Source organism: Patagioenas fasciata, chromosome 1, assembly GCF_037038585.1.
Source record: "Patagioenas fasciata isolate bPatFas1 chromosome 1, bPatFas1.hap1, whole genome shotgun sequence".
Taxonomy (NCBI): domain Eukaryota; kingdom Metazoa; phylum Chordata; class Aves; order Columbiformes; family Columbidae; genus Patagioenas; species Patagioenas fasciata.
This window is the reverse complement of record NC_092520.1, coordinates 79444810-79458184: the sequence shown is the minus strand read 5'-3', so window position 1 is coordinate 79458184 and position 13375 is coordinate 79444810. Positions and strand designations below refer to the sequence as shown.

At 40.5% G+C, this 13375-nt stretch overlaps 1 protein-coding gene across 3 annotated transcripts; it reads left to right on the top strand.

Annotated features, from left to right (window-relative positions):
- The first annotated feature begins 4212 nt into the window (after window positions 1–4212).
- On the top strand, window positions 4213–13288 carry RBM11 (RNA binding motif protein 11). 3 transcript variants are annotated; one of them, XM_071809720.1, is made up of 7 exons: window positions 4214–4249; window positions 6063–6401; window positions 7560–7737; window positions 8152–8314; window positions 9230–9305; window positions 10048–10141; window positions 12041–13288. In XM_071809720.1, the coding sequence occupies exons 3-7, from the start codon at window positions 7648–7650 to the stop codon at window positions 12371–12373; spliced, it is 756 nt and encodes a 251-aa protein (XP_071665821.1). In that variant the 5' UTR covers window positions 4214–4249; window positions 6063–6401; window positions 7560–7647; the 3' UTR covers window positions 12374–13288. The 3 variants fall into 3 exon arrangements, with proteins under 3 accessions (XP_065718878.1, XP_071665821.1, XP_071665818.1); XM_071809717.1 differs by lacking the exon at window positions 4214–4249 and having other exon boundaries at window positions 4383–6401; XM_065862806.2 differs by lacking the exons at window positions 6063–6401; window positions 7560–7737 and having other exon boundaries at window positions 4213–4375.
- The last annotated feature ends 87 nt before the right edge of the window (window positions 13289–13375 follow it).

Genomic DNA, 13375 nt, shown 5'->3' with positions numbered 1-13375 from the left:
AAGAAACATTTACTTTCGTGAAGCTAATCTATTTGCAAAGCAATTCACTGGGTAAACGCAAGAGGACGAACTTTGGTTTCTTGGAGTTCACAGTGAGGCAAAGAGGCAGATAAACTCCTCATTACTCAAGTGAGATGTGTGGATGCTTTCTTATATCTGGCCCCCAATTACTTCCACTACAGGAGAAAGAAAAATGAACCATAACCACTCAAAATGAGAGAGATGCATCCCAGAGCAGGGCTTTTTTTTTTTTTTTTGCATAGCATATCCTGCACAGTACTTGTAAACATAAGGTCTAGGTGTCCTTCTTTTCCATCCACAACAGTTAAGGAGGGAGGGGACAGGGGGGTGTGCTTCATTATTTACTTTTCAGCGGTCAGTCTCTTCAGCTGGTTTTATGATTCTGAGCAGCTCAACAAAGATGTCCTACAGAAGTTCCTGCAACAGGTAGCCGTTAGGAAATCTCCTCAGGGTCTTTTCCCCTTTGAATGCAGCCACAAGGAGACAAAGATACCGTATGTCCGCTCATATGAAAATTTACTCAGCTTAACCAGTGACTTTATATTTTTTACTTCCATTTCTCGAATCTGCCCTCCTATTCTCAGTAAAGTCCACTAAGTGTCCTGATTCTGTTAAAAACAAGTTTCTCTTCTAGTGATTTTGCCTGTCAGCTAAAGTTTTCATATTAGCTACATGTTTTGGTAAACATAGCAATGGAATGTGAAGTTATTGATAAGCATGGATGCACCTCTTGCGAGAGGCGCAACGGGAAACGGGTGACCAAGGAACTGATCAATGGAATATAACATCCCATTCACGTGAACACTTCATATAATAGTGGGAGATCACGAGGATCTCGTCCCTTTTCCTTATGGCTGACATTAGGAGAGGACTTTGCTAGTTGTCCCTGAAAACTGAGGCCCAGTGACAGACTGAATCCAGCTCCGGTTGGCTGCAGAGTCCAGTCCAGGACTCCAGGTGCCGGCTCTGCCATTGCTGGAACTTTCAAGATTGGTTTTGTATATTTTGTATTATTTTCTCTATTCTTATTAGTAGCATTAGTAAAACATTTTTAATTTTTCCAACTCTCTTCTCTCTGTCCTTCTTTCCCTCCCGATCGTCTGCCCTTAGTGGGAAGGGGAGAAAGGGAGGGGCTAAGGGGGGAAGGAGGGGGAGAGGGATTAACAATACATCTGCCGCTGTTTTATTGTCACCCTGCAATCAAAACCCTTGAGACTAAGGCAGCTCTTGTTATTCCTTTGCATTGCCTCTTCATCTCAAATCTTTGATGCTTTTCACAACTACTATTATAAAAGTACAGCCCAACTGGCATTACCTATTACTTAAAACAAGTAACAGTAGAGCATCACTTTGGTTCTTTCCCCTCTCTACATTTTAACATAGATTATTGTTACAACAGCAGCTTAGTGCACCCAAGCGACCACCAGATAGGCAGCCCCAACACGCACTACATGTACGGTACATTTTCATATACCAGTTAAAGCACAGAGAGCTCACCATCACTGAAAACCTACTGCTAATAAGCCCTAGTAAAATACCCGCCATGCACATTCCAGAGCAAATCACCTGATTCTAGAAGAAAACTTTACATATATGCCTTTATACCTAACGCCATTAGTTGTGAATAAATAAACATTTGCTCTTTTACACATAAATGGGGAAAAGAAAGGAAATTCTAAGTTGCCTCCCGAACTGAAAATCAATAAGCCCAGCTCACATGTAAGTAAAGTACTGTACTACCCATGTCGATACAATGACTCATGAAACAGATTTAAAGCCCTCTGAAATCAGTCTCAGGAAAGGACTTCTTTACTAAATCAACACCCAGAATGTTTTGTGATATTAATTAGGATGTTGAACTCATGCTTGATGGACCCACCTCTCTGTCATATGACAAGGGGACTTCGTTTACCAACAGTGGCACTTATGCCACTTCGAATTTCATAAATTTTAACAACTGTTACTGTTTACAGTGCAGTTTCTACCAACATCCACTGTCAGCTAAATCCGCCAAGGTGACCCTGAGTTCCAAGTACACTGTCGCAAACAGATGCAAGGCTCTCAAAGTTCAGCTACTGCCCACCCTGCTTTGCTGCATATTGTTATATCCACTACTTTTCTCACAATGATACACTTCTCACACTGGAATTCAGTTTCCTGCCCCAAAAGTGCCTTATGTAAAGCAGCAGAGGTTGTCAGCACTGTCTCTTCAGCACTCTGCATCCCATCATGCTCAGGACCACAGGAGCTGTACCTCCTGAATGAACCCTGGTGCTTTGGGGAGAGCACACAGTCCACTAGCTATTGAAAAACTCTCAAGATCGGACAAGTATTCAAGTTGAAAAAAACCCCATATATTTAAAAACTTCATTTTATTACAGTACAAGATTACAATTTACAGATAACAGGATGGCACTTCAGTTTACCCCAAAAGTTTCTGATAACATAACAGCTAAAAACATTACAGTGTGGTTTTCAAGATTAAGATCAAATTCTTACGCAAGCCTCGATATCCTGATCTGTGGTCATATGTAAATGTATTTCCCCTTCTAATCTTATGCATACCCCCAAGGATTTCGCAATCTTGGGAAATCCCATTCTAATAACAATACTCATAACAACTTTCATTTCTCTTATGAACCAAGCCACTTCTCCAGAAAAATTCCTCTCTAGCCACTAGCTTAACAGCGCTGCTCCCTATCAGACAAGATGAAATCACACCTGGCTTTTGCAATGCAGTGTGTTTAACTACGAAAAAAGGCTGTCTAAAGATTACAAAAGGAAAAACCCTGACTGGCTGGAAGATGACTACGGCTCACTGTGTATTTTACACTGAAGCGTGTAATTCCCATAAATTGATAATCCCTTTTTAAATAGACTTGGCAAGTCAGTAACTAAGCCTACATTAGAAAATAAATGGGCACTGAGGCAAAGTAGTAGGCTTGGAGGGGTGAGAAAAAAAAATCTTTCATAATTTTTTAACATTGCTGTCATCAGGATTACTTCTGAAAATGAGCTCCTTTGAAAAACAGCACTTTAAAAATATATATCAAATGTTAAATGTGTGCATGTGCTTGAAAACTGTAGCCACGGAACGGCAGGTTATAAGGCAGGTGTAACTTAAGATAGCAACCACATTACTTTTCTTTTTAAATATCGAGAAACGTACAACGCCTGACACTTTACATATGTATTTCATTAGTAACTATTACAATGCTTTATCATACCGATGACTGAAAACAGCTCGGGGGCTTTGAAGGTTTTTAATGCCCTTGATCCCCGGCCCCACCCCGGCGGCTGCGGCACCCGCAGCTCCGCGCGGGGGCGCCGCTCCCCTGAAGTGACGCCAGTTCCTTCCAGCCCCTCACGGCTCCATGGCGGCTCCTCGCGGCCGAGGAGGAAGCATCGCAGAAACACACACACATTTCTGTATAACACACGACTCACCGGTGGGCCTGACAATAACAGACGTTTTCTTCGGTTCATCAGGGAAAAGCCAGAAAAGAGAAGATGAAATGAGCGTCTTAAAACGACAAAGTTCCCCACAGCATAATGGCACTACGGAGTGCCAGCCCTGCCTGGCACCGCCTCACTGCACGCTTAGTGTCGCTCAAAAACGCCGTTAAATAAACCCCACGCCTCGCAGCAGCTGTGATCGGGCCTCCGGAAAAGCCTGTGCTGCCTGGTGTGGGATTTGTAGAATCCCAGAGTGTTAGGGATTGGAAGGGACCTCAAAAGATCATCTGGTCCTATTTCCCCGCCAGAGCAGGAACACTTAGATGAGGTTACACAGGAATGCGTCCAGGTGGGTTTTGAATGTCTCCAGAGGAGACTCCACAGCGTCCGTGGGCAGCCTGCTCCACTCCCTTAATCGTCTTTGTTGCCCTGCGCTGGACTCTCTCCAGCAGTTCCCTGTCCTTCTTGAACTGAGGGGCCCAGAACTGGACACAATATTCCAGATGTGGTCTCACCAGGGCAGAGTAGAGAGGGAGGTGAACCTCTCTCGACCTGCTAACCGCCCCCCTTCTAATACACCCCAGGATGCCAAGGGCACACTGCTGGCTCATAGTCATGCCCCCGTTTCTAGCGACGCTCCGCCCTTCACACACCACAGCCGGCAGCCCGCGCGCCCGCGTTGCTAGGACACCGAGCCCGCTGCCTAGCAACGCGCCCCGCCGTGCGGCACTTTACGGCAGCGGGGCCGCCTCTGCTGCCACCCCCTTTCTCGGTGAGAACCGGCAGCGGCCTCGCCATGTCCTCGCCGGGGCGGTCCGAGGAGGCGGACCGGACGCTGTTCGTGGGGAACCTGGAGAGCCGAGTGCGGGAGGAGATCCTCTACGAGCTCTTCCTGCAGGTGGAGGGCGGGTCCCCAGGGGCGGGACGGGCCCGCAGGGCGGAGGCCTCGGCGGGCCCCAGCGGGCGCAGCGGCCGTGTTGTCCCCGGGGCCGGGCAGGGGCGAGGCGAGGCCTCAGGCTGCGGGAGCGGCTACGGTAGCGCAGCGCTGCGAGCGGCCGAAAAGCGGGAAGGCGCCGGTTTGGGCCGGGGCTACCGCCCGCAGGGCGCTCCGCGGCGGGAGCTCTTGCCCTGTTTCGCCGGTTGGCGGTCGCCGCTGCGACTCCGTGAGCCTGTCCCGTCCGTCTCCCCGTCCTCGGTTTAGCTCCTCCCGACCGTGCAAGTTTTGGGGCCGCAGGTGGGCCCCAAGTTAGTGAGGAAGTTAAATAGTTTAAAGATATTTTTAAAATCTCCAAGGTAAAAAAAAAAAAAAATATTTTTTTACACTTTTACAAATTATATTTTGAATAAAGTATTTTTGATCAATAACTTAAGAAAAATTAAGGTAAAACCTGAAAACGTGTTGTGCGGGGTTGAAACTGTTAATAAAGTGCGAGAGGCGGTAGTAATGATCTGGCTCTGGGCTTCCACCTAAATGACCTTTGTATCAAAATGGTTTAATGCTTGAGAAGACATTAAAAATTCCATCAGTGAGGTTTTCATGGAGGTGGCGGGAAAAAAAATAAGGTGCTGGGGCTGTTTCAAACCTGAGCTTAATTCTCTCTTTGGAAATAAACTATGCCAAGGGGGAAGGAAAACAGCGAAGACGGAAAATGTTAAGACACAGACATGGCTTCAGTTTTCGTCTTGTATTGACAGCGTCTTTGGCTAAGCTGGGTTTATTAATTTGAAAGTAGTAAGGAAAAGAGCAGCCAGGATATGGAGAGGAGGAAGCATTATATCATTAAAACAAGCATCAAATTTAAAGATGCATTGACAATAGTTGCTCATGATGGGCTTTTCCTGAATTTGTTTATGGTGTATTTGGTTTGGGGTTTTGTTTTGGTTTTTTCCTTCTGGTGTGATCCACATCCAGACTCTGGACAGGTTCAGCCAACAGCTTGGTGATAAACCTGCTTCTTGCAATCCACTAATGCCCCCAGTCTTAGAATGAACATTGCTTCCTTCTGATGTGTTTGCAAAATAAAGAGTGTGAAAAAGAGGTGGGCAGAATCATCTGTTCTCTTGCTCTTTCATTTGGTAATCAGAACTATTTCTATTCACCAGTTTTATTCCACTCATTAAGCTGTCATTTGTCTTCTTAACTAGGCAAGATCTCAGCATGCTACCCCATTTGCATTGAAAAGCTTTTATGTTTTGGTATATTCTAACCCTTTGGAGTTTTATCTCTTCCTCTCTCTTCCAAACTTTCAGCTTTTAACTTTTCCCTAAAACTATCAAAGAAACAGTTGGTTTTTCTTATTTTTTTTTCTTCCCATTTTCTATCTAGTATTCCTACCTGTTCCCAATACTAAACAGTAGTCTGTTTTTTAACTTTAAATGTTAAGAAAGCTTGCCTTACCAGGGGACATGAGTAATACCACACAAATTCTGGTATAGAAGTCCTTTCCTTGGAAGTACACAGTTCAACATTCCTGCTGTGGTATAGTCCTAAAGATGCATTCCTGACCTGTAGCTTTTTCCCCATCAGATTGGGAGCAAGTATTTATTATTACTTCTAAACTATTAATATTTTTATTTATGAACAGGAAGACTACATACTTAAAAGACTGATCTGCGAAGGACTTGAGTTTGTTGCTTCTAGTTCTTGAAGAACCAGATCCTCTTCGTTAGGCAAATAATAATCAGAAGACTGGAGAGATGTCATTTTTATTAAAAATGCAGTGTAGTGCAGAACAACAACATAAAAAGAATCAACTCAAGCAAAAATAAGCATATCAGAATCTTACTGAAATCCATTATTTAAAAAAAAAAAAAAGCAAATGACGACAAAAAATCCCAACCAAACAAAAAAACTCCACCAAACTTCAAGATATTTGGAAAGACAAGATCAATATTTTGAAGATTCACTGCACAGGACAACCTAGGTAGTATCCATTTCTGTATGGCCTGATTACCCTCTGCACCAATAATAAAAAACAGTACATTATTTTTGATCCTTTATGTTTGTCTATATGACTTCCCTACTTTCAGCAGGGTTGGGGGCAGAGGGAGGAGTGTGTTTCATTTTTCAGCAAAAGCATCTCATTTGAGTAGTTTATACACAGCTGGCAAAAGCATGCAACATCATTATCACAAGACGATTCTTAATGTCTTCAGTCTGACAATATGGAGGGTATACAAAGGGAGATGGTTCCACATCATCACTAAATGCTCAAAGCAGATAAATTACACATTTGTTGTTTGACAGCAATTGTTGAAAATGCAGAATAATAAATTACTTTCTGTGCCTTATTTCCTTCATCTGAGCATATGCTGTGTTTATTTTGAATGTTTAACTGTTTATGCAGTTTAATTGCTGTAAAGCTGGTATGAGTTAACTTGTGTTTGCCTGAAGCTATAGATGACTTTTGAGTGACTTTTACTGAAAAGTACATCTCGTGTCAGCAGTAGTAGTGGAAGCCAGTTCTACCAATGAGTGCTATTTTCTGCTTCAGAACAATGAATTTTCCATCTACTACAGTAATTTAGACAGTTGGTGATTTTTTTAATTTTATTTTTACTAGTGTATTTTTTGTAACTTCTGCCAGTTCATTGCTCATCAGGATATTATATCCTCCTAAAGTTAACTTGTTGCATCCTTAACACTCCTGAGCTGTGGCAGGAGACGGCTGTTGGCCATTTCTTTTTACTCGGCTAAATCAGAGGTACAGATGCATTGTTTGTTTTGATGAGAAACTGTTAATTCAGTGATTAATGCAGTGACTCAGTCTTGTGTAGAGAAAATTAATCATCTTTGATATCTGTTATGAAAATGACAGTTTCTTTGAAAATAGAGCCAATATTTATGGAATATCACTGCTTTAATTTGGTTCTAGAAGTACTATGCAAGGATTAAAATGGTGTGTGTAGGCAGAGATGGAACTTCTTTTCAATGGAAGATATTTCAGCCAAAGGGTGTGGTTTGGAGTTCTGTTTTGTTGGTGGGCCTTGGGGGCTTTTGTGGGGTGGCTGGTAATAGGAGGGCAGAAACAATATGTTACCCCTGATGAGATAACAGAATCTCTTGACTCCTTGCCATGCAGTTGTGATGAGGGCCAGGCAGTACAGAAAACTTTTGTGGTGGTTCCAGAAGCACTTCTCGCTACTTGGGTTTGCTTTCCCACAGTGCTGATGCTGCCCATTTTAGAAATTCAAGCAAGAGTAAAAGAGAAGCATATTAATGGAGTAGGTCACTTCTGCACAGCTGATACTATCAGTCAGGTTAGTTGTTATGCTGTCCAAAAAAATCTCTGTAGTAGTTGTACTAACAGCTGTACATGCATAAAATGACTTTTGCTATGGAGTCAGTAAATTAGCCTTCCCCTTGCAGCAGCAATCATCATTATATTTTAAAAATAATACCCCCCCCTCATTATTAAAGACTAAACATTACATGTGGACCGATGCTTGGTTCAATTTAACGTTTGTGGAGCTGATTTTTGTTTCTAGAAGGGTCAGAATTTGAGCTTGGGGTTTGTGGAGAGAGATTTTCAAAATTAGGTAGAGATTCTTATACTGAGAAACTTACATTGTTTCTAACTATGACAAAATATACATCATTATTAAATATTCAAAACAGAATGAAGTGTCAATCTCCGTTAATTTCTGTGAGAAAATAATACAAATTTCTTTCAGGCTGGACCTTTAACCAAAGTGACGATTTGTAAGGACAAAGAAGGAAAACCTAAGTCTTTTGGATTTGTCTGCTTTAAGCACAAAGTGTCAGTGCCTTATGCAATAGCTTTGCTGAATGGAATCCGCTTGTATGGAAGACCAATTAAAGTGCAGTATCGGTTTGGTATGTTTAGTAGTCTCAACAAGTCTTTGTAAATTTTTTAATTTTTAGTGACTATTTGTGAATCCTACAGTCTTTTATGAAGATGATGATTTATAGTTGAACAAGTTATAGTCCATTCTTTTTAAGAAACAAAAACTTCTTGTGACTTTTGCATAGGGAAGGATTCAGTCTTTGTATTTTTTTGTTTACTAAGAGAATACAATAGGTTGGTTCAAAACAGCATAGATTGCAAGTCAGCTCAGATCACACCATATGGAAAACAGCAACACAGGTTTTCATGCCAGATTGCATTTATGAGTCAGGTTGTGACTTTAACTTACAGTCTGGCAGGAAAAGTTGATTTGGCAAGTGCAGCAACTATCAACCTGTTTGATAGTTTTTATACTAAAGCCACAGAGTTACCAGAGCTCTTCAATGGAAGAGATTGTATTATAGTTTGAGGAATATAGTCAAATCAAGGTCACATTCTTCATTTTATTCTAGGAAAATAAGCCACCTAGAAAGCTAATAATCAGGCAGCCTTGGCAACCCAAACATTAAGGACTCATGTTCCCACTGTGCACTGTGACAGTCCTTACGCAGAGGCTGTACAGAGCAGTTGCTGGGTCTAAGTAAAATGGCTGAGGTTCCTAAAATCAGAAGCATCTCCCATGTCTGTAACTGTATGGGAATTATTCTGTTCTTGATTACTTTAACAGCCCCGATTTATGTTTCTGTAAGTGAATAAATGATAAATGAACATTTTCAAGCAGTAATGATGCTATAGATTATCTGCCATAAAAAGGCACCATATCTTTATATGCTAGCTTAGATACACTAGCACACTGCAAATGACACAGAACACTTTCTATGGTTTTAAGTCTTTAATTGAATAGTTGTAACTGAATAGTCATTATGTTTTTGTCTTATTTACAGGGAGTTCTCACTCAGAACTAAACAGCCCTACACATGGTTTTGAGAACTATATTGACTTATATTCACCTTCATATAGGTAACAAAGATCATCTGTGAATGAACTGCATGATTATAATTTTTTAAAAATCTTATTAAGTCAATTGATGCAACTGAGCAATCTTTAGGCTTTTCATTAAAACAGTTGTTGCATGCTATAGTTGCATCCCTACTGATGACTTGCAACAGGTTCTAGTTAATGTTTGGTTGCTTAGCTTGCCAGAAGTTCAGTTAGCTTGAATTTTCCATTCTTTCTTTCTTTGTTTCTGCAAGATACAAGACCACGAGAGAATACTGAAATGTGGTGCTTGTACTAACAATATTTGCATTTGTTAAAGGAAAAAAAATCTGACAACAGATATTATCTTTTTAAACCCCCACTGAGTTTATATCTGTATTTTTTGTGTGTATATGTACAAGCAGCTTTCATGGACAATGAATGCACAGATATAGATCTGTTATAATGGAAGTCTGAATACCCCAGATTAAATATTTTCAATGTTATAATATTTTTTTTACAAATGTGACAGAACTCTGTGGAAGCTGAACTCCCACGGTGAAATCCAGAACTCTTTTGTGTCTCTACTTAAGTACACGTGAGGATTACTCATTAATTGAGCCTTTGGGTGTATTTTCCTTATCATGTTTTTCATGCAAGTTCGGTTAATATGTCAGTCGTCCTTTTGGATATACTCATTATAGCCCAAGAGTTAAGTCTTAGCACTCTGGTAAGCATTTTGTGGTGGATATCTAGTGTTTGTACATTTGCTTGTTTTTCCTAGGTGTCAGGAGCCTTACGGAAATCCTCCATTTCCTGTTACTCCTTTTCCAATGAACAATAGTTTACCTTATGAATACTCAGGCTTCCAAAAGATGGTGAGTTTGTGTTAAAAGTTAAAATTTGGGAGCTTTTTAATGAAGCTGAAGGTATTCTGCATTTCTGCAAACAGCAGTGCTTATTTAAGGTCTCAAAATGTGGTGTAGGCTGCTAACTTTGACTGTGTTAGGTGTGTTATTTTAGCGCTAAAGGGTACAATAGGGGATCTACTAAACCAAACTGTTTTATTTGTGCAAGAATGTCTTAAAAGTATATAGCTTAGGGAGGCTAAAAATATCAGTCTACAGACAGAGTGCTTTCCTGTACCGTGTTCCAAAACAAGTCCCCTTTGTGAGACAACCTAACCTAGTAAAATTACAATCATGCAAGCAATAGCTTCTTCATATATGGCTAATTAATTCAAGGAACCTCTTATCTCTTCTACTCAATTCAGAAATGCCCAGTAGAGCTTTCAAATGTCCTAAAACTCCCCCAACAAATTGCCACTGCGCAAGTTAGGGCAACAACACTTTGAGGGTTTCTGGCCTGAAGTTTTTCATGTCCCTGCAGTTCTCACATTCACGATTTACTTTCACAGCAGTAGACAGAACCCATGTGCCACTTCCCCTCTCACAGACCCTGGCACACAGAGCCATTCTTCTTGTCCTAATCTCTTTAGTCTTGAGATAGGCCATAAGGGAAGTGATCTGGTCTCTTCACATGGCAGCCTGTGGGCCAAACCCTACTCACCAAACACATCATGGAGCTTCTGAATCTGATGAGTATGGATCTGTAGGACTGAAGAAACCCAGCATTTAGTGTGAGGTACCAGCTCTGACTAGCGGATGGCAGGCTCTTGGTAACTGTAGCAAGGATGAAATCTGGCTAGATTACTCTTGCTAGTTCCAATCTGAGCAGCAAAATGGAGAGAGTCTGTTCCTCCTTACACAACTGTGGTGGCAGATTGCCTCCCCTCTTACCAGGCTGTGCCTTCAGAAGAGCTGGTGCTTGCACAAATTTTTCCATCCCCTCCACTCTGGTTGGTAAGGCTTGGGAGTGTACCATCTCCCCCATTCTGCTCACCAGTGAACTCACTCCTAGTTGCAATGCTGTACATAAACACTGAGAGCAAACTCAGCAGACCAGCACATATGACCAACAGCATCCCATTTTCTGCTTACTGGGAGGGATGATATTTCAGTATTTCTCCAATGATAGTTTGTTGCAGCTTCAGCAGGAAGTGAGTTCCTCACATGTACCCCCTTCACACATCTACCTCACTATTATTTGCATGAGCCAGGCAGGTTACTCACTTCAAGTCTGTCTGTACATATAACAGACTCAGACATGCTACCCATAATTTTTCCAGTTACTGCCAGTCAGTAGAAGGCCGCTCTTTTCTGACCTTTGTAATTCTATTTCTGTATTTGGGCTCTGCATTTTGTATGAGAGGGACTCTTGGGATACTACATGGGCTGTAGCAAGGGGCTGGGCACTTCCTGCATCATTCCAAGTGCTTTGATCTAGGAGTTCGCTGTACCTTGTTGGAACACTGTGTTCCACATTAACTTTAAAATTAGTTAAACCAGGTTAAAAAAAAATGGCATATGTGCATGTCTTTACATTAACAATAGGCATGACAGTTACAAATGTTTATAACATACATAGATGAAGACATGAAAGGAATGCCATGTTTGATTACCTTACACAAAGACTAACTGGCAGTTTAATCTTAAATCAGATTACGTCTCTGTTCCAACGTTGCTATGAAAGACTGTCTACCTTTTCCAACCATACTAGTTGATATAATAAAATACAGAATCTTTATTCTCAAATGTTATATGTTGTTATTTTTTAACTTATCAGTATTTTCATTGTAGAAGCTGTAATGCATGCAAAATTAAACTCTTCAGAATTCCTCTTTACAATGTTAACAACTCAAGTTTCTGTTTCTCTAGATGAACTATTTTTTAGCACAGCAGTACACGGTGCAGAGTCCAATGGGTCAACAATTTCCTTACTATCAGATGACTCCGCCACTGCCTTCAAATTTATCCTTTTCTCCTTATCAGAATCAAGCTGCAAATTTTAAGTCTGCACAGAGTACTTTTGAATTGGCCCTGCCACATTCAAGTGACTGTGAAGTGCACCAGGAGGATGAAAGCACCTCTAAAAGAAAGAGAGAACAGCAAAGCTGTGACAGTGACACTAGTATTGAGGATGACAAAATGAGACAAAGAGAACGTGACCAAAAATACAAGAAGCACAAAGCCAAGAAAAAAACACATTAATACTGGATAACTGTATTCATCGTGGTGGTTTTTGTTTTGTTTTTTTTTTTTTTTTTAATTTTAAATTATATTTGATATTTTTATTTGGGAGAAATTCAATCTTTCATCTTTGCACTTTATTAAAAAGGAATGTTCAAGATTCACATTATTTTTGAAATATACATAAAGTGTACTGATACTTTATTTAATCTCAACCTATTTAAAGAGGAAAGTACTATTTAAGGTACAGAACACATTTAAGAAGATAAAGTTTTGCTAATAAAGGAAAAAAAAAAGAGTTGGTTCCACACCTCTAAGAATCATGGAAGGCTATTATTTCACCAACATGGAGACTTTATGAAAACACATAATTTCAGCCACTCATTAAGCCTATATATCACTTCCATCACTTATGTAAGGTATTTTTATGAATGGTGTAAGAATTTTATGGAGTCATTGAAGAACTGAAGTGGGCTAGAAATTCTAAGTGTCACATCAGAGGTGTGCTTGTCACTGAAGTATCAACAACTATAACTTTTTTCTGATTTAGCTCTGTTGTTACTTTCAATTAGGATCACCTTGTCTGGTTATTGGAACTGTTTTTTTCCAGTAGTAAATTTGAGGTAAAATATGGACGTTTGCACCTGAGACTTCCAAATCTATGAATACCTGAATGTATGTACTTTATGGCTGCAGTATGTACTGACTAGAACTACATGCATATATATGCATCTTTCAAGTTACTCTCTGGTGTTTTATTTGCTTATTTGAGAGTCTAAATGTTCATTGTAACAAATGGTTGAAAAAATTAATATCTGATAGCACAAAAACATGAGTCAGTGGAGTTAGTACTACCTCTTAAGAAGAAGAGTTTTTCCCTTGTTTAGCAGAGGAACAATAAACTCATCAAAAAAATAAATCTCATATTGTGATAAATCAAGATAGTGAAATGACCTGTCTGTCTTTCACAACTGGCACAAACAACCTATAGACAGATACAGAGGTATTGTCTTATACAATACC

Coding starts and splice junctions, on each gene's coding strand:
- RBM11 (XM_065862806.2), top strand. CDS start 4,274: ATGTCCTCGCCGGGGCGGTCCGAGGAGGCGGACCGGACGCTGTTCGTG. Junction 8,315..9,229: donor TAAAGTGCAGTATCGGTTTG/GTATGTTTAGTA, acceptor TCTTATTTACAG/GGAGTTCTCACTCAGAACTA. Junction 10,142..12,040: donor ACTCAGGCTTCCAAAAGATG/GTGAGTTTGTGT, acceptor CTGTTTCTCTAG/ATGAACTATTTTTTAGCACA.